This window comes from Muntiacus reevesi, chromosome 15, assembly GCF_963930625.1.
Source record: "Muntiacus reevesi chromosome 15, mMunRee1.1, whole genome shotgun sequence".
NCBI classification, from domain to species: domain Eukaryota; kingdom Metazoa; phylum Chordata; class Mammalia; order Artiodactyla; family Cervidae; genus Muntiacus; species Muntiacus reevesi.
Genome location: NC_089263.1, coordinates 4,731,111 through 4,748,652, shown reverse-complemented (window position 1 = coordinate 4,748,652; position 17,542 = coordinate 4,731,111). Strand labels below are relative to the sequence as shown.

Here is a 17,542-nt window from a genome sequence, read left to right as displayed (position 1 = left end):
TATGGATGAAAGTTCCTCTTTCACCAGTAATTCTGCTGATGACACTATCCTCATTTTAAAGATAGTCTTAGAAGATAAATGTGAATTGGAGGCCAAGAAGCAGGAGAACTTTGAAATGAGTTCTGTCTCATTTCAGAGCTGATTCTTATTCCCTCAGCAAAATTCACCTCTGTCTTTTTCTCCCCTTGTCATTTCCTTCCTACCCCCGTGAGAAGACTTATACTTCACGATATTCAAACTTTAGTTTCTGGTGGTGAGAGCAAGAGGGCAGAGATTGAAAACACGGCTTTCTTGGTATAAAACCTGGACACAGACCATCGCTTTGGCAATGCTCTGCCCCTGGCGCCTAGCACCCTCAGCACTCAAGGACCGGCCGGATCCTCTCCTGGTGACCACGAGCGTCTCTCTATTCTCTTTCCAGGATCAACTGCTACAATGCCATCTATGCACAGGCTCCGTTTGGTGGCTTCAAAATGTCGGGGAACGGCAGAGAACTGTAAGTGTTCCTGTCACTGCGCGCCTGCCACAGGATAGTGGTGGGTGCTCAGTCCAGAGCCCTGCCCTGTGCTCGTGTGTGCCAGCCTGGGTCAGCTCTACCCACGGGCTGGGCTGGCCTCCCGTCTTCTCTCCTCTCCCCCCTGCCCCACCCACACCCTCATGCCCTGGGACCAACCCCAGCCTCAGCGACCCCCCAGCACCCAGCCCTCATGGAGCTATGCAGCAGATGCTTGAACCTCCACCTGAGGACAGGGCAGGGCTGGGAAAGCAGGGAGGGTGGGCGCTCTCCGTGGTCAGGATATGGCCCTTCTGCCCACTAGCCAGGTCTCAGGATAGACCCTGGGGTCTCAGGCGTTTCCCCAGAGGGGTCCTGCGACACGTTGAGCCTCCCAGCCTGTCACGCCGCATGCTCCTTCGCGGTTTCCTTCTGTCTTGCCCTTTGGGAAACTGTGCTCCATTGGCCTAGACTGTGGTCTCCTGTGTCAGGCCCAAGATAAAAGGCCCTACCTCTTGATCCCTTCACATGAAGGGTTAGGGCTTCAGCTGACAAATTTCAGGCAGACACACACGTGCAGTCTACTGCAGGTGGGTACTGCTGCTGTCCCTGTTTTCGGATGGAAAAACTCAGGGCAGTCCTGTGCCTTCTCCAGGTCACACTGCCAGTAAGTGAGAAAGTTGGAACAGGACTCTTTTATTTATATGTGTACTCACTTATTCATTGGCTGTGATGGGGCTTCATTGCTGCGGGGCCTTTTCTCTAGCAGCGGCTGGCGGGAACTATTCTTCATCGTGCTGTGCGGGCTTCTGACTGCAGTGGCTTCTCTTGCGGGGCACTGGGCTCTGGGACACGCGCTTCGGTAATACGATTCTAGAGCACAGGCTCAATAGTGTGGCATTGGGCTCGGTCGCTCTGTGGCATGTGGGATCTTCCTGGATTGGGGATCCAACCCACGCCTCCTGCGTTGACAGGTGGCTTCCTTCTAACCCTGAACCGCCAGGGAAGCCCCTGAGGTTGAACTCTTAAACCTGGCACACCGCAAGGCCTTGCTCCCCTGGGCTCCCCTCATCTGTCTCCTCTGCGCTGCGGCCTCAGCCAGCCCCCACACAAGGCCCTCCTCTGGGGCCAGGCACAGCCTCCACCCACAGCAAAATCTTCAGTCACTGAAGCAGATGTCCTTGGATGTCAGAGCTGCAGGAAGGGTGTGTGGGACTCACCTGACTCCTGGGCAGCTGACTCCTACCCTCTGTCCACTCCCTGCTTTCCTGGCCTGCGTCTTCCCCCTCCTCCGTGGTTCTGCCTGTCCAGTGCAGGAGGACCTGGGGAGGACCCACTGCACCCAGGCCATGCATCATCCTGCTGATTAGCTGCAATGGGGACTTTTGTGGACATCTGTTTTTTTTGGCCCTTGGCATATATTTTTCCCAAAGTTTTTGACAATGTACTTTAACATAATCCACAAGGAGCCCGGAAACCGGCTCGAAAACCAATCCCCACTTTCAGTTGTTTCTAATTAATGTCTTCACATTGCAGTAAGTTCCCCTTTTCCATGTGGAGCCCCATGTGGTGGATTCCATGGTTTTCCCCATCGCCAGGCTCCTGGCTCGGCAGGCTCTCCGCTGGCCACCCACGGGTCGCTCACGTCTCCCCTTGTGCAGATCTGGGAACGAAGCCTGCAGTTTCTCCTCCTCCTGGGTGTTTTTCTTAGTTCTTTGTTTTGCTTTGCAATATAGTAAGAAAAAAAAAAAATCCACCCTGTAGAGACATGTGGAAAGTCAAGGCTTTCCTCCCTTGACCCTCAATCCCATTTGTTAGAAGTAAGCACTGTTCTGCCATCCAGTGGGTTCCTTTTTTTCACTTGTTCTTTGTTCACTGGCATATATTTACTGAGCACCTTTGATGCCCCGGGCATATGCTGGGCACTGAGCGCACAGCAGTGAACTCTGTGATCAGCAGTACCAGCGCCCAGGTGTTCTGGTGAGGTCCAGTGGCAGAAAGACTAGGCTTACGGATGGCCTTGAGCCCCAAGGTGGTCACAACTGGCTGAGAAGCTGTTTAGGAAATGCCACAGTGGAGCAAATAAAAGTGACAAAAACTTGAGCAGGGCAGCGAGTGCAGGAATAAAAAGAATGAAGTGATTCATGCACTTCATTTTACAGGGGTGATTTCATATTGGACTTACTAGTTATGTGCTGGTTCAACATGATTTCATCACTTGGTTTGCTTTTCTTTATGAAGCTGACAAATCCACTACTTTGAATTTTTACACTGTAACACTATGTGCTCATATTTAAAGGTCTTGTACATTTTCTATGCATACAATTGATGTAAACATGTATTTCTTTTCTGTTTTCAAATGATTTGAGAGGAAAATACTTGTGTTGTTAAGAATGGACTTTAGATGTGCTATGTTTTTCATTGATGGTCTCCTATGACTAACTTTGGTGCTGTTTCTAAGGAGTTTTGCTGCCTCAAACCTGCTGCTGTTCTTCCTTGTGCATCAGTCCTTATGCACTTGTGGGAAATTGTTTTCAGAATAAATTCCCCAAATAGGTATCCAGCACATGAAGACTGGGCCCCTCACTCTTTTGGTTTGCATTTCTTTAATGGTAAGGGATTGAGCACCTTAATAACACCTATGGTGATCTTTATTTTTTTTTCTGCAAACTGTATCTTTTGTTGATTTTTCCATTTTTTAAAAATTGGTTTGTAAGAGTTCTTTGTGCTTTAAGGAAAACAGCACTCTGTTTCTGACAGTGTTGTAAATGTAATTTTTCTAGTTTGTAATTTGCCTTTGGACTTTTGATGGAGCTTTCTGCTCTGCAAAAGTTGGACTTAATGTTCTGTATATGGCTTCTATGTTTTTGTTGTGCTTAGAAAATAATTACAAAATAATTCACCCATTATCACAGGTCCTTGAATTTGGTTTTAGGACACTACCATAGAATCTCAATGACGCATTAGCAATAAAATAATAATATTAGTTTCTACCATTTACTTTTTACCTAGCACATAGTAGGCAAACTTGTTCTATTTGAATCAATTCTAACTATAAGGAGGTGATGGTATTCCCATTTTACAGATGATAATATTGAGGCTCAGTGAAGGCAAAAAACTTGCCTAAACTGCACAGATCCAAGCTTGTAGTTATCCAACTTGAACTGCATCAGAATCCAATGACTTGTTAATCCTCTGGCTGTTAAAACACAGATTTCTGGGTCCCACTCCTAGGTTCAATATATGTATTAATTTTCTATTGCTGCTACAATAAATAATCATGAAATTTTTGGCTTAAACAACATGAATTTATTATCTTATGGTCCTGAAGGCTGAAAATCTGACATGCTCTCCCTTAGCTAAAATCAAGATCTCTGCAGGGCTACATTCCTTTCTGGAGACTCAAGGGAAAAAAATCTATTTCCTTGCCTTCTCCAGCTTCTAGGGCCTCCCTCCCATATTCCTTCATTTCAAAGGCAGTGCTGTTGCATTTCTCTGAGCTGTTCTGTAGTTTCACCGTCCTCTGAATCTCTTCTGTCTCCCTCTTCCTCCTTCAGGGGTCCTTGTGATTACTCTGGGTCCACCCAGATAATTCAGGATACACTCCCTATTTTAAAGTCGGCTAACTAGCAATTTTAATTCCATCTGCAACCCTAATTCCCCTTCGTCATACGATATTTTCGAAGCTTCAGTGACTTGTGATAGGGACACCTTGAGATGGGCATTATTCTGCCTCCCACAGAAGGTCTGGGGGTCCTGAACCTCTGCATTTCTAGCAAGTTCTGAGGTGAGGCTGATCTGCTGGTCAGGGAGTCACGCTTTGAAAAGCATTGGTCTAAGGGATGAGATGGGATTCTGTCTCAAGTGTTTCTAGTGGCAGAGCCTCAGTAGCCCCCTCAACACCTACCTCTTTTCCTAAACAGGTACACTTTCTTATTTATATAATGGCAGAGCAAGGGTTGCAGAGACTTTTAAATTGATCCAAAGCCACCTTTCAATTCTGGACAGGGGCCCTAAGCATGATTCATGGTGCCTGAGTCGGGTCACTGGGCTCTGCAGGACTTAAGGAGGGGACACATATCAGAAACATGGACTCAGAGGCCATGGACTCCCTCATGTCCACTCCGCTAACGTCTGTGCCCCTGTCCAGGCCTCATTCTTCTCACAGCTGGTGCCCAGCTGTGCTCTTCAAGACCAGCTCCAGGTCCTTCCTAGCCCTGCCTCTCATGGATGCTCTGGCCATAGCCCAGTCTATAGCTTCGGGCCTCTGCCTCTTCTTGTCTCTTCCAGCGACTCCAAATTGCCCTCAGATGTTATAAATCTGCAGAAGTTATCCATCTACTCCTCAGCTTGCCCATCCCTCACTGCACAGGCTCTCTCTGCTTGCCACCCCTCATCCAGGGAATTCACCACTTTGTTTTAAATACCCTTCATCCTTTGAAGGCAAATCCTTAGTCCTGAATATTTCAAAAGCATCACACACATACACTACTTGATATTCAACCTTCAGTTACACATCCAGGTACTTAAATTTACTGATGGTCTTACAGCCCTTAGACTCTATTAAATCTTCATTGTTTGGCCTTTTGCACAGACTCCAGACTGCCCAACAGAGTACTCGCCTTTGAAGCATTAGATCAAAGTTCACGCAGAGTGGCTAAGTGCCTCTCCATTTTATATCTCTCTTTTCTTTGATCACAGAGGTGAATATGCGCTGGCTGAATACACAGAAGTGAAAACTGTCACCATCAAACTTGATGACAAGGATTCCTGAAGGAGAAGCAGGTTCCTTCTTCAAACATCTGACAACTGAATGTGGCCGATCGAACTTACCGAAGAAAAACCTACATTCTGACCTTCCTGGGATACTTTCTTCTGGAGACTTTAAATCTACTGGATTTGAACGATTTTTGTTTTCCTCTTACATTCCTTCTTTATTGACAGAAATACTGTGTGTGAAATTGGAGTCCTGCCTGGGGTTGGGATTAAGGGCCATCTCTGTTTTCTGCTTTCTACCAGATCCCTGGGACAGTGAGGAGGTTCAGGGCACTGTCAACAGGAAGTGGTATTTGAAGTATCGAGCCGTCACTTTAAAATGCTTTGTTGACTCTAACTCTAGTAAGGATTTGGAAAAAAATCCCCTGTATGTTCTGCAAACAGGACTCTACCTGCAGGTTCCTCATGATTACCTGCCCACAGAACAAGCCCCTCCAACTACTCACTAGGAAGGAATAGCACTAAGTTTAAAAAAAAATTTTTTTAAAAAACAAGGTTGGGAGGATCTGATGTGGGGAACTTAGGGGAAGCAAGTACCATGGAAGGGTCCTAAAGGCCCTGGTGTGAGTGGTCTTCAAGGACTGCATCTTGACATTGACCATGGGACTCAGCTTAAAACCAGTACAGCCTTTGGAATAGAACCAAATCAACAACCATAAGAGCTTATCTAACGCATGTCATGGTCTACCTTAATCAAGGCAGGAAATGTCGTGAGTGTCACCATCACTGCTAAAGACCCAGTGCTCTGACAGTACAGACTCTAGGATCATTAAGTCCCACATTTTACTAATTAAAGCCATAATTTGCTTTTCTGTTAGGCATTTCTTCACTTGCATTGATTTATGATAAGCCTGTGTAGTTTTCCTTTTCTTCAGATGGGTTATCAACATTTTAGATGAGTAAGACATACACAACTGAAAAGACTGCTATTGTAATACAGCTCTGGTTTTTCAAAGTCCTGTTTTGATATTAATTAGTGATTAATTAACAAATAACATCTGAACTTCATGGAGGAACTGGGTCTGCTACTAGAGTGGCTTGAGCACTGCACTGACAGGTTGAAAAGTTTTCTTTTCCTCTTTGTGTATCCAAAGGATGTGCAATTCCAAGTTTCAGCTTGGAAAACTGAAAGTGTCCCACAGAGCTTTAAAAAAACAAAACCAAACTGCAATTGCATTATTCAGATACTTTTACTATTACTAACTGTACTTTTCTAATGGTGCTTATGTTTGAGAATTAAGTTATGTTCGAGAATTAAGTTGTGGGGGGGGAGAATAATGAAATGGAGGTTTATGTCAAAATCAGTGTTATGTATAGAGAAAGTCTTATGTGAAGTGAGGTAATCATTCCTGTTGGAAATATGCAATTCACCTTCTCTCAATCAATTAACAACACATCACTTAGAGTACCAGTAACTTGTTAAATCAGGATTTGACTTCATACGCTGAATTTTCAGGATTTTATCTCAAGTAACTAAAGACACTAACCTTGATAGTAATACATTAGAGGGTTCTTATTCTTTCCTTGTACAATAATGCCTTTACTATGATGCTACATTATTTATAATTGGTAGAGTTAATGTATCTTTTTATAGTTGTAAGTAAACAGAGGTAATGTATTTAACCTTCTGTAATATACTGTATTTAGAAATGGAAATCTATATAGTATTAGACTTTACTTCTTTTAAGGTTTACTCCTGTGGTATGGTTTAAAAAAATCTATTGGCCTGGGAATTCTGACCCTAATTGCAGATTGTGTCCAACAATGCAATAACTATAAAATAAAATCAGATATTTGAAAAAAACTATGGTTTTTCATTTAAAGACCAGAAGACCCCTTTTAATTCTGTGACTGACCTTTCTTTTCCTTAGAACTTTGGTACAAAGTGACTTACAATAAAGTGGTTTCAGTCACTTAAGGGTAAAATTTCATTTGCTCAGTCAGTCAAGTCCTGTGCTTAGCTTGAGTGTGAAACTCACTTTTATGGTTTTGGGGGTGGATGAGGCAGCAAGCTTGGCCTCAGAGGCTCTGCATCTTAGTTGGTGAAGTTAAAGCTGTCATTTGAGCTTACTGGGTCCATTTTTATCATAAAGTGATGAGGATGTGAGTGTGGAAAATGTGGGGGAGGTTGCTTGGGGGCTTAGGGAAACACTGTATCCTGCAACTGTGTGCGAAAGCATTCATTTTTGTCACTTTTCTCTATGAGGATCTCTGTGTTTCTGTTTAAATTACCCAGAGTTTCTAAGGCTTCAGACCAGTAAGCCTCAATCACTGAGTCGTACACTGACCCTGAGGTTAGATGAAGAATATTTCTGTATTTGGTTAGGTCCACCATGTTCAACCATGCCTCTCATTTTGAGTCCATTTCATTTTGGTCATGTAGAGGTAAAGTTGCACCCTTTCAGAGAAAACTTAAGGGAGACTTGGGTAAGATCCATCTTAATTTATGCACTTGTGTATGCTTGAATGCATTTAGAAACCTTCCATTTCCCAACTGAAATGTGAGCAGAAAATTCAAGGAAAACAGCATTTCCTTTGCTTGGCTTACCATGACAGGAACCATTTTGAGGACACACACTGGCTGTGGTGTGTGTGTGCATGTGTGTGTACAGTGCCTTTTTGGGTGGGGACAGTAAGTTGGCACATTCTCTAAAAGTGGGCCCTTTGAAACACCTGAGCTTCTCCTGATGGCAGACTGAGCCCTTTTAAAGTTCTTGCTCCCAGCCTGTCTTGAGCTTGAAGGTTGATAGTAAGTGACATTTTTTAAGTGTCCCAGGAGAAATATTAGTGGAAGGGAGGTGACTAGAAACTGAGGGTCTATTATACAGAGTAAAGTGAGTCAGAAAGAGAAAAACAAATATCATACATTAATGCATATATATGAAATCTAGAAGGATGCTGGGGAAGGTTGAAGGCAGGAGGAGAAGGGAACGACAGAGGATGAGATGGTTGGATGGCATCACCGACTTGATGGGCATGAGTTTGAGCAGACTCTGGAAGATGGTGAAGGACAGGAAAGCTTGATGTGCTGCAGTCCATGGGCTCACAAAGAATCAGACATGGCTGAATGACTGAACAACAACAAAAAGTATGGTGCTGATGAACCTGTTTGTAGGGCAGCAATGGAGACGCATAGAGAACAGACTTGTGGCCACAGCTGGGAAAGGAGAGAATTGAGAGAATAGCACTGAAACATATACTTTACCTATGTAAAATGAATAGCCAGTGGGAATTTGCTATATGACGCAGGGAGCTCAGACCCTTTGGTCTGTGACAACCTAGAGGAGTGGGAATGGGTGGGAGGTCAGAGAGAGGTTCAAGAGGGAGGGGATGTGTGTATACAGCTGGTTCATGTTGATGTGTCCCAGAAATCAACCCAATGTTACAAAGCAATTATCCTCCAATTAAAAAAAAACTACCACACCTTCAAAAGGCAGAAAGGGTAGCTCAGGGAGGTAGCTTCCAATTGACCCCACTGTGAAAGTGAAAGTTGCTTGGTCCTGACCAACTCTTTGCAACCCCATGGACTATACAGTCCATGGAATTCTCCAGACCAGAATACTGGGGTGGGTAGCCACTCCCTTCTCCAGGGGATCTTCCCAAACCAGCAATGGAACCCAGGTCTCCCGCATTGCAAGCAGATTCTTTACCATTTGAGTAACCAGAGAAACCCCTCCCTGCCTCCATTACCTACTTAGGATAAAACCTAGAAAGTGAAAGTGAAAGTCACTCAGTCTTGTCCAACTCTTTTTTTCTCCAGGTCAGAACAATGGAGTGGGTAGCCGTTCCCTTCTTCTTTTTTTTTTTTTTTTTTTCATTTATTTTTATTAGTTGGAGGCTAGTTACTTTACAATATTGTAGTGGGTTTTGTCACACATTGACATGAATCAGCCATGGAGTTACATGCTTTCCCCATCCCGATCCCCCCCTCCCACCTCCCTCTCCAGGGAATCTTCCCCACCCAGGGATGGAACTCAGGAATTCTGCGCTGCAGGTGGATTCTTTACCAGCATTCCAACGTGAGACGTTGGTCAGTGGGGGTTAAGAAGGATAAAGAAATCTTAACTGACCTGTAACAATCGCCTCATGCAAACCTGTAAGTAACGCATGCCAAGGATAAGGTTAAATGCTGGGATACAGCCAGCTCGAAACAGGCCACCCATGTGACAAGCGCTTTCTACCTTGGACACATTTCTAAGCGGATGGCAAGCTCATTTAAAAAGGGCTTGTCCTCACCCCCTTGGGCCACGTCTGCCCCCTGGTCCTCCGGTCACCCGGCGCGCGCTTCCTCGCGGTCCCGCTAGATGGCAGAACCGGGCGCCTCGGGGTGGGGGTGCGCGCCGCGCCGCGATTGCCGGGCTCACCGTGGACGCCACGCCCTGCAAATTATTAGGGCCTTTTCGGTAGCGACCATACTGCCGCCTTTTGCATACTGGAATTAGAACCGTGGTGGAAAAGGCAGGATTGCAGAACTGCACCCTCCCTTTTGGAGGGGCGTGTGGTCCGGGACAGCCGGCGGGGCAGCCTCTTGGGCGCAAAACTCGGCTGCCCCGTGGTCCCCTCTTCGAACAGGGACCCAGTAAACTCGCCCGTGGTGACCGCTCAGAGTGTCTGCGAGGTCGTGGAGGCGGGAGCGGGCTGCTGCTGGCCGGCTTTTGTGAAACAGCAGTGAGGGTGCTGGCGATTTGTCTCTGCGCCTTGGGATAAACCCTGGGCATGTTCCCGTCATAGCCGTACACGGGAGGAGCTTGCCAGGGTGCAGAACCATCCGCTTTTTCCGAAGAAGTCTTCTTCCCGGGTGGGCACGTGGAGCCCAATCTAAAGCCTGCTGCCCGCATGTACGTACGGCATTATGATCTGTCTTTGGATAATGGCCTTAATTGTGGGTACATCTTTTTATTAGTTTGAAATATAAATTGCCTACACTCCAGCAGATTTATCTACCACCACCACCCCCAAAATAAACCCAGACAATTTAAAATGATTCACCAGTGATATCTTTGTATATATCCGTAATTTAGTAAATCCATGTGGTGGAAGGAGTGAGGTTTGCAAACTATTAAAATTTTACATTACATACGTCTAGTCTTCTGTATAAACAGTTGTACACAAACGAATATTCCTGTCTTTTGAGTATTTACTGCCTCCATAGACGAGTCCGGAGTTCACCAGCGGATCTCGCTGCTGAGCGGAACAGAGGGGCAGGGAAAGCTGGGCTGCGCCGAGAACCGACCAATCTTGCCGCTGCGACTGCCCTGCCGGAGGGCAGGGGACCCAGACCTGGAGGAGACAGGCGCCGGGGGCGCCTGTGGGCCCCGTGGCCTCCGGGGTCTCGGTGAGGGAAGCCGGCGGGCGAGCGCAGGGTCTTCCCGCGCGCGCTGTGCGGAGGCCTCTCGGCGGCCGCCCCTCGCCCCGCGCGCCCCGCGCGCCGCCCGCCCCGCTCAGGATTGAGGAAGTGAGTCTGGCCCGGCCCGGCCCCCGGCGCGCGGCCGGAGCCTCGGCAGAGGAGGGCAGAGGGGCGGCCCGGCCCCGAGCGCCGCAGTCCGCCTGGCCCCGCGCAGCCCCGCGCCCCAGGCGCCCGCGGCCCTGCCCGCCGCCGCCCGCAGGTAAGCGCTGCCCCGCCGTGGCCGGCGGGGAGTCCCGGCCCCTCCGCCCAGGCCCCGCGCGGGAAACGTCTCCCCTGCCCGCCCCGGCGCACGGCCCTGCGTCTCCCTCCGCGCCCTCGGGTTGGGGGGCTTGGGGGGGGCGCCCGGGCGGGGCACCCCGACCCTGCGGGCCGGCGCCTGGCCGGGGCAGCGGGGGAAAGCCACGAAAGGAAGAGACGCCAAGGCGTCCGCACGATTCCTCCGCCCTTGGAGAAGCCCCTGCCTTCGAGCGGGAGTGGCCTTGCGTGTGTGCGGGTGAGTGTGAGTGCAGGGCGGCGCGGGGGCGCGGTGCGGGACAGCCTGGCGGCGCGGAGCGCCCGGGAGCCGTCGCCCCCGCCCCCGCCCCGAGTCCGGGATGGAACCCGCCGTCTCCTGGCGGCCTCTGCGGGCGACCTTCCGCGGCCGGGCCGCGGAAGATGAGTGCTATCGCGGCGGGGGAAGGCCGGGACCCCAGAGGGACGGTGAGGACCGAGGCTCTGGGATCTCTGCGGTCCGCTCACCCTGCCAGTCCACCTTGTGAGGCCGGGGAGTTTTTCTTCCACAAGCATCGGAGATGTAAGGAAACAGGAGCGTGCAGTTACGTTTTCAGCGAGCTTTTCACCAAATGCACTGTTTAGAATTTGCCACTCACTCCCATTGTGTCCAGATTCCGAGAGCGTTAAAGGGGCAACTAGAACATGCACGATTTTGAAAAATACTAACATTGAATTCCTTTTGTGATCTGATTTAATTATCCTTGTTAATGTCCTAAAAGAATAAAACATTAAATTGAAAACGTAAAAACTTCACACCCAGTTTGTTCCTATAGGAGGTTTGTAGGCCTGCCAAACCTCTCCCTCCGCAGGCTTCCACACCTCAGGGAGTGGCCTCGGTAGACTCAGATCAAAACCTGAGACATAAAAACCTGGGAGCTGTCTTCCCTCCTGTGTGCTCGTCCCTTGAGTTCAGTTGTCAAGGACTGTTGAGTCAGCCTCTCAAACGTGGTGTTTAGGTCCAGCCCCTTCTCCCTCGCCACCCGGCCCTAGTCCAAGGCACTAGCATCTTTCCTACAATTGCGGCTCTCCCCCCCCCCCCCCACATTCTCTATTTGGGAGCCTAAGTAATTTATTGTTTAAAAAGGTAAATTAGGGAGTGTCAGTCCTCTACTAGGAATCCTCAATAGTTTCCTCTTGTGCTTGGCATGAAATCCCAAAGACCTCCTTGCCCTCACATCCCCCAGTTGGTCTGGCCTCTGCCATCTCAGACCCCCTGGCTCACCCTGCCACCCTCTCCAAACCCAGCCTCATTCTCACAACTGTGTGTGCTTCTTTTTAGTTACCACTGTCTGTGTTACTACTTTATCTGTTTAATTACTCCTTTAATTCCTCTGGAGGTCTCTTCTGTTGCTCCAGGTGTCAGAGACCCTACCTACCTTGCTCACTGCTTCTCCCTTACTCCCAGAGCTGTCCAGGAGGCACCAAATGCATACAAGTAGAAAGACTGAGTGGTGAATTGACAGCCTTAGCTTGTTTGTGGCTTAGGCTCTTGAAGGGCTTCTGTTCTCATCTGGGATTGAGAAGTACACGTTTCTCCAATTTGTACCTCTGTATTATTTTGATGTCCACAAATGCATTAAACACGTTTCGTAGGCAAGCCAGTATTCGTCAAGGGATGCCAATAATGCCAAAAGGGTGTCTCAGAGATGGGCCAACCATCTCGACTAGGCTTTTGATTCAAAAAAGAACTGGATGATAACTATATTCCTAACATGCTTCACTTGCAAGTGTCTTCCTGCTCTTTGGCACTGCCAGTTCAAACTTCCTAAAACGACAAGTGAGCAGAGTCAGGATGTTCCTTCCGTGGCAGAAAGTTTATAGCAAGTACTTACTTAACAGTGTCTTTCTCACCAACTTTAAGTTTCATTAACTCTTGAAGTTCATTCCCTATGAAAAGGACCCAAAAAAAACATTTGTAGAAGGAATGTCAGGTTCCTTTTTTCCATCTTTGATGAGATTTTAAAAATTATTAAAATAATTTTTATTGCAGGACACTTCTTGAAGCCCTCTTTAGGATATATATACTATAATGAAAAGAAAACATGTAACTTGAAACCATTATTTGTTTCATTGGTCTGAACCCAAAAGATGCAGGAAGAAGCTAAGATCAGAGGGCAAATACAGGGCAAAACATGAGTTACTTCATTTTAAAACTTCTACCCTAAAGTCTAAACCAAAAAGCAAGTTACAATTGAAAAATTGCTCCAGTCGCAAAATCCTCCATGGGTAAAATGATTTTCAAAAGGAAACTGAAAATAAAAAGGGGAACAAAATGGCTGGGTGAGGATTGGCCTAAAATATTCTTAAGACGTCTTTAACTTAAAAACATTATATGGTAAGATACTTCTGATTCAGAAGAAACATCTAGCTTTTGCATTTTTGAGGTGTTGTTGGGTATAGTTGGTAGCTGATTTTGAGAGGCTCCTGAAAGCAAATTAGAGCTGGGCACTTTGGTTTCTGACATTGCTGTGTAATTTGGAGCTTCTATTTTAGAACAGAGATTCTGATTTGCTGCTTCCCTCTCTCCCCTCTCAAGTTGATTTTCCTGATCAGGTTTTGCAATTTATAAAGCTTTGATTGTCTCCTAAATTGTGTTCCTTCTTTCCTTCTTGGACTTTTCAGGCTCCCAGACTTCAAACATAGATTTTCCCCAGGCATGGTTTCTCTGAACCTTTTGCTGTTTAGCTCAAGGAGCTGCAGGATCACAGAGCCCCAGGGCAAGGCCTCTGGTTGGGGCTTTCCCAGCCCCACCCCTCCCTGCTTGTAAGAATACAGATCACCTGGGCCAGGGGCCTGATTTTTTTAGTCCATAAGATGAGAGAGCTCTGGTGCTCTCACAAGCCTTGTTCACAGCTTGATTCAGTGCCTACCTTCTAGAACCTGTTTACTGGGGAGACTGTGGGTCAGCCCTCCAGCATTGAATTTCTGAGCTTTTTTTTTTTTTGAATTTTCGGCCACGTAGCATGTGGGGTCTAAGTTCCCCAACCAGGGGTTGAACCCATGCCCCCTGCATTGGAAGCATGGAGTCTTAACCGCTGGACTGCCAGAGAAGTCTCCTTCTGAGCTTGTTAATCAGAGAGCAGGTAGGAGACCCTGCTGGCTTCCCAGTTCTCCCATTATTATTGTTGCAAGGAAGAACCATCTCCAGTCCTGTGGAAAGTGACTTCAGAAACTTGACCTTGGTAGAAATCTCACAGCAACGCTCTGGAGGGTTGCCTGGGGAGGAGGGTGCATGTCTGTTTTTAATAGACGATATTGTCTTAGGCATCATATATATTACCTTGTTTATTTTTTTTTCTGGTGGGGGTGCTTTACCATCACCCTCCATTTCAGAGTTGTCTGTCTCAGAGAACAGCTGCTAATGACACCATAATTTTTATGTCTGTACTATAGACTTCATGGGAATGCTGAGCGGGACACATGCGTTTCATATGGTCATCCCTTCCCACCGCACGGCTCACCTGCAGAGCCGGGCCTGGGTCTTGCCCTCCGGGTGCTTCTGGTCATTTAATCAGCAGGCTGGGCCCTTGTGTCAGGGACCCCAAGCTCAGTGGGAGCCCCACGTGTGAGAGCAGTGTCTTGGCTCATCACAGACTGCCTAGTCTTAGGAGATGTGTCTTAATCCAACTCAGAATTTCTCTGGGTAGTTCTTAGCTGTGGCTGGCTGCCCTATGTGCTGCAGGATGTTCAGCAATGTCCCTGTGGGCTACCACCCGCTAAATGCCTCTGGACATTGCCAGATACCCCCAGGGGTGGAGGGGACAGGCGGAACGTGGGGGCTCCTTTACGCCACCCCCAGGACTCACTCTCACTTGGCTTCATAGCCAGCGCCTTCCAGACCCTTCTCTTTGGGACTGTTGCCTGCTTACCACTTTGTCATTATGTGCCCAGCTCCAGGCTTCTGGAAGGGTCTGTCCTGGGCAAAGGGAAGCCTTGCTCTGTTTACATGCGTCTGCCCCACCCCAACTGGAGGGTGAAAACCCCAGGGGCAGGAACCTCATTTCACTGTCTCAGTGTCCCCTTGCTGGTGACAGTGAGCGCGTGTTGATGTAACAGTGATTGAGCCCTTTACAGTAGGTGTTCTGTGGTTGTCTGAGGTTTCTGAACTCTTCTCAGGCGGACAGAAGCCCAGTTGCCAGGTGTGGTGGGGGTGCTCTGTCTCTTCACTGCCTACATCTGACCCTCTGTGGCTCAATAGATGGAATGTGAAGAGAAATGTTGCAAAAATGGGGGAGGGAGATGACCAGTGCATATTTCCATGGCCTTGTAAATATGTTTGTGCAAGGGTGCGGGAAGGGATTTGATAGTTAAGAAAAGCCTTCTGAATTGATGTTTTTTCACCACCAGGAGAAGACAGTTTTCTGCTCAGCCATGATGGTGGATCTGTGATATGCTCCACCCTGGACTCTAAGCCATGACCTAGTCCATCTCTCGGGCGGCAGCAGCAGCAGCAGCTCTGACCACGGCAGGAACTGACTTGGGAGAGCAGCTACCCTGAGGGTTGATGGCTGGAATGTCTCGGCTACCGCCCAGCATGTACTGGTGTGTGGGGCCAGCAGGGTCAGCTGTGTGTCCAGGACGCGCCATGGAGACCCAGGACAATGGTATGGGCAGGGCTGTTGTTTCTGCGTTGCATGCTCTGTGCACAAGCCAGGGGTTCTCAACCAAAAGACATAAAGTGCCAGTTATTTGTTGAGTTGTGCAGTTTTTCATTATAAAACATATTGTGGGAGTCTCACGTAAATTCTAAACATTGAAGATGTCATGGGACAAAATTTATGTGGACTTAAAATGTATGTGACTCTTAAGAATCAAGGCATCATTTCGTGCTGGTTAAAAGGATTTTTTTAAATGGGGATTTGTTTTTGTGTTCTCAGTGTAAAACTACTACATGTTTATTACACAAGAATTGAAAAGAGAAAAAAGAAGAAAAATGTGCGAAATGATTGACCTAATTCTTACTCTCCTGCTGGGTGTCTTGGGGCATTTGGGTTTCTTCTAGTTGCTGACTCAGACCTAAATCATTCCATGTCCACCTTTTTATGCATGGTTTTGAGATTATTTCTTTAAGATTGATCTACAGAAGTGGCACAATTGGGTTTGAAGATTTTTAAGCCTCTTTACGTTTTGCTGGGTTGTCCACCAGAGATGCATTACTTTTATCCTCAATAGTATATTATTGATATTGTTAAGAGTAAATATTTGTTAAACCCTAAGTACATACCAGGCACTGGTTTCAGTGCCTTAGGAATAACCTTGTTTAATCCTCACAGCAACTTATAAATGGTACTTTTATCCCCATTTTATACCTGAGGAACATGAGAATAAGAGAGATGTAGAAACTTGGTCAATGTCAACAAGTTGGAATGGACAGAACGTCCATTTGTACCTTCTTTAACCCTTAATCCTCAAAGCATAGGCCATCCTGCGGGCTTTGAGAAGAACTGTCTGTCTGCAGCTCCGTGAATTTAGTGATTCAATGTAGTACCTGACCCTGCAGACATTATGTTCAGTTACTGGAGTAATTTTTCTCCATCCAGGTTTCTTTTCACATAAATTAGATTATGAAATGAGAAAAGATTTTGCTTCTTGACATTGTCTAGCACTAAATGTTCCCAGAGTGTTTGACTAGCATCTTTGAAAAGTTTTGTGTGTGCGTGCGTGTGTGTTTTTCAGATGTTTGACTTTTTTCAGCTGCTTGTTAGGAAGGCCCTGCCTTATTAGCGTGAGATCAAGGTCCCCTGTCTGTGGCATGCTAGTCCTGATTTGGGTAGAGCTTCTCTCCAGGCTCCCTCAGTGGTCCCTCAGTGTCCCATCTTCTCCCCTCAGCGATCCTGAGGAATGGGCTGGGGCAGGGACAGTGGGTCCCTCTGTGGCTCATTGGGTGGGCAACTGTGTCATCTGAGAAAGCCCCAGCAGGGACTCTGCCCCGTCCTCATCCCGGGCACAAGTTGGTGGTCTGAGCAAGTGTGTCTCTACCCTGGCCCCAGAAACACTGGGCAGAGCCTGGAACTGTCGATGCCTAGCCCCCTGGAACAGCGTTCTGTGGGGAGGAACAGACGTGGGAGTTTTGAAAAGTTCTTGCCTCCCCACCACCACTCTCCTGACGTGCAGCTGGGGGTGAGAAGCACCTGGTCTGGGTGATTCAGACCAGCGCATTAGTGCAGTGCTTCTCACAGTGCGGTGTATACTCCAGTCCCCTGAGGATCTTGGTGAGCTGTAGAGTCTCATCCCCTGGGTGTGGGACACCCCCGTCTCTAACAGGCATCTCTAACAGGCTCCCAGGCCATGCCAACGGTCCACCAACAAAGTGGCAAAGCTGAGACCTTGGCTTTTCCAAGGTGCCCAGGGATCTAATTGACTCACAGAGGTCCTGGGGGACCTGGGACAGACTGGAACCAGCCTTGCCTCGGGGCCTGAGGTGGGTGATGTTCCAGAAAGTGTTCGTGCACACCAAGAGGCCAAAGGTTGATACTCCCAGCCCGTGTTTCTCTCCCTTGAGATCTGGGTCTGAACTGTGTGTCGCTGCTACAGCTGGTCCACCCTTCCTGACTGCTGTGGCCCCCACTCCCTGACCACCATGGTCCCCCTCC

The 17,542-nt window shown here is 47.7% G+C and overlaps 2 protein-coding genes across 3 annotated transcripts in view; both read left to right on the top strand.

Moving 5' to 3' along the window:
- The window catches only part of ALDH1A3 (aldehyde dehydrogenase 1 family member A3), a 38,415-nt gene extending 31,386 nt beyond the window's left edge, over positions 1 to 7,029 (top strand). Inside the window, exons 12-13 of the mRNA XM_065906015.1 lie at positions 422 to 496; positions 5,195 to 7,029. Coding sequence (XP_065762087.1) covers positions 422 to 496; positions 5,195 to 5,267 — 148 coding nt within the window. The 3' untranslated portion in view covers positions 5,268 to 7,029. The remainder of the gene's footprint in view (positions 1 to 421; positions 497 to 5,194) is intronic.
- Positions 7,030 to 9,693: 2,664 nt separating this feature from the next.
- LRRK1 (leucine rich repeat kinase 1) overlaps positions 9,694 to 17,542 on the top strand; it is a 132,208-nt gene continuing 124,359 nt past the window's right edge. Inside the window, exons 1-3 of one of the 2 annotated variants that reach the window (XM_065906482.1) lie at positions 9,694 to 10,107; positions 10,422 to 10,875; positions 15,297 to 15,553. In XM_065906482.1, coding sequence (XP_065762554.1) covers positions 15,454 to 15,553 — 100 coding nt within the window. In that variant the 5' untranslated portion in view covers positions 9,694 to 10,107; positions 10,422 to 10,875; positions 15,297 to 15,453. Of the gene's footprint in view, positions 10,108 to 10,421; positions 10,876 to 11,042; positions 11,170 to 15,296; positions 15,554 to 17,542 lie in introns of those variants that run through there. The other variant, XM_065906483.1, reaches the window with a different exon arrangement.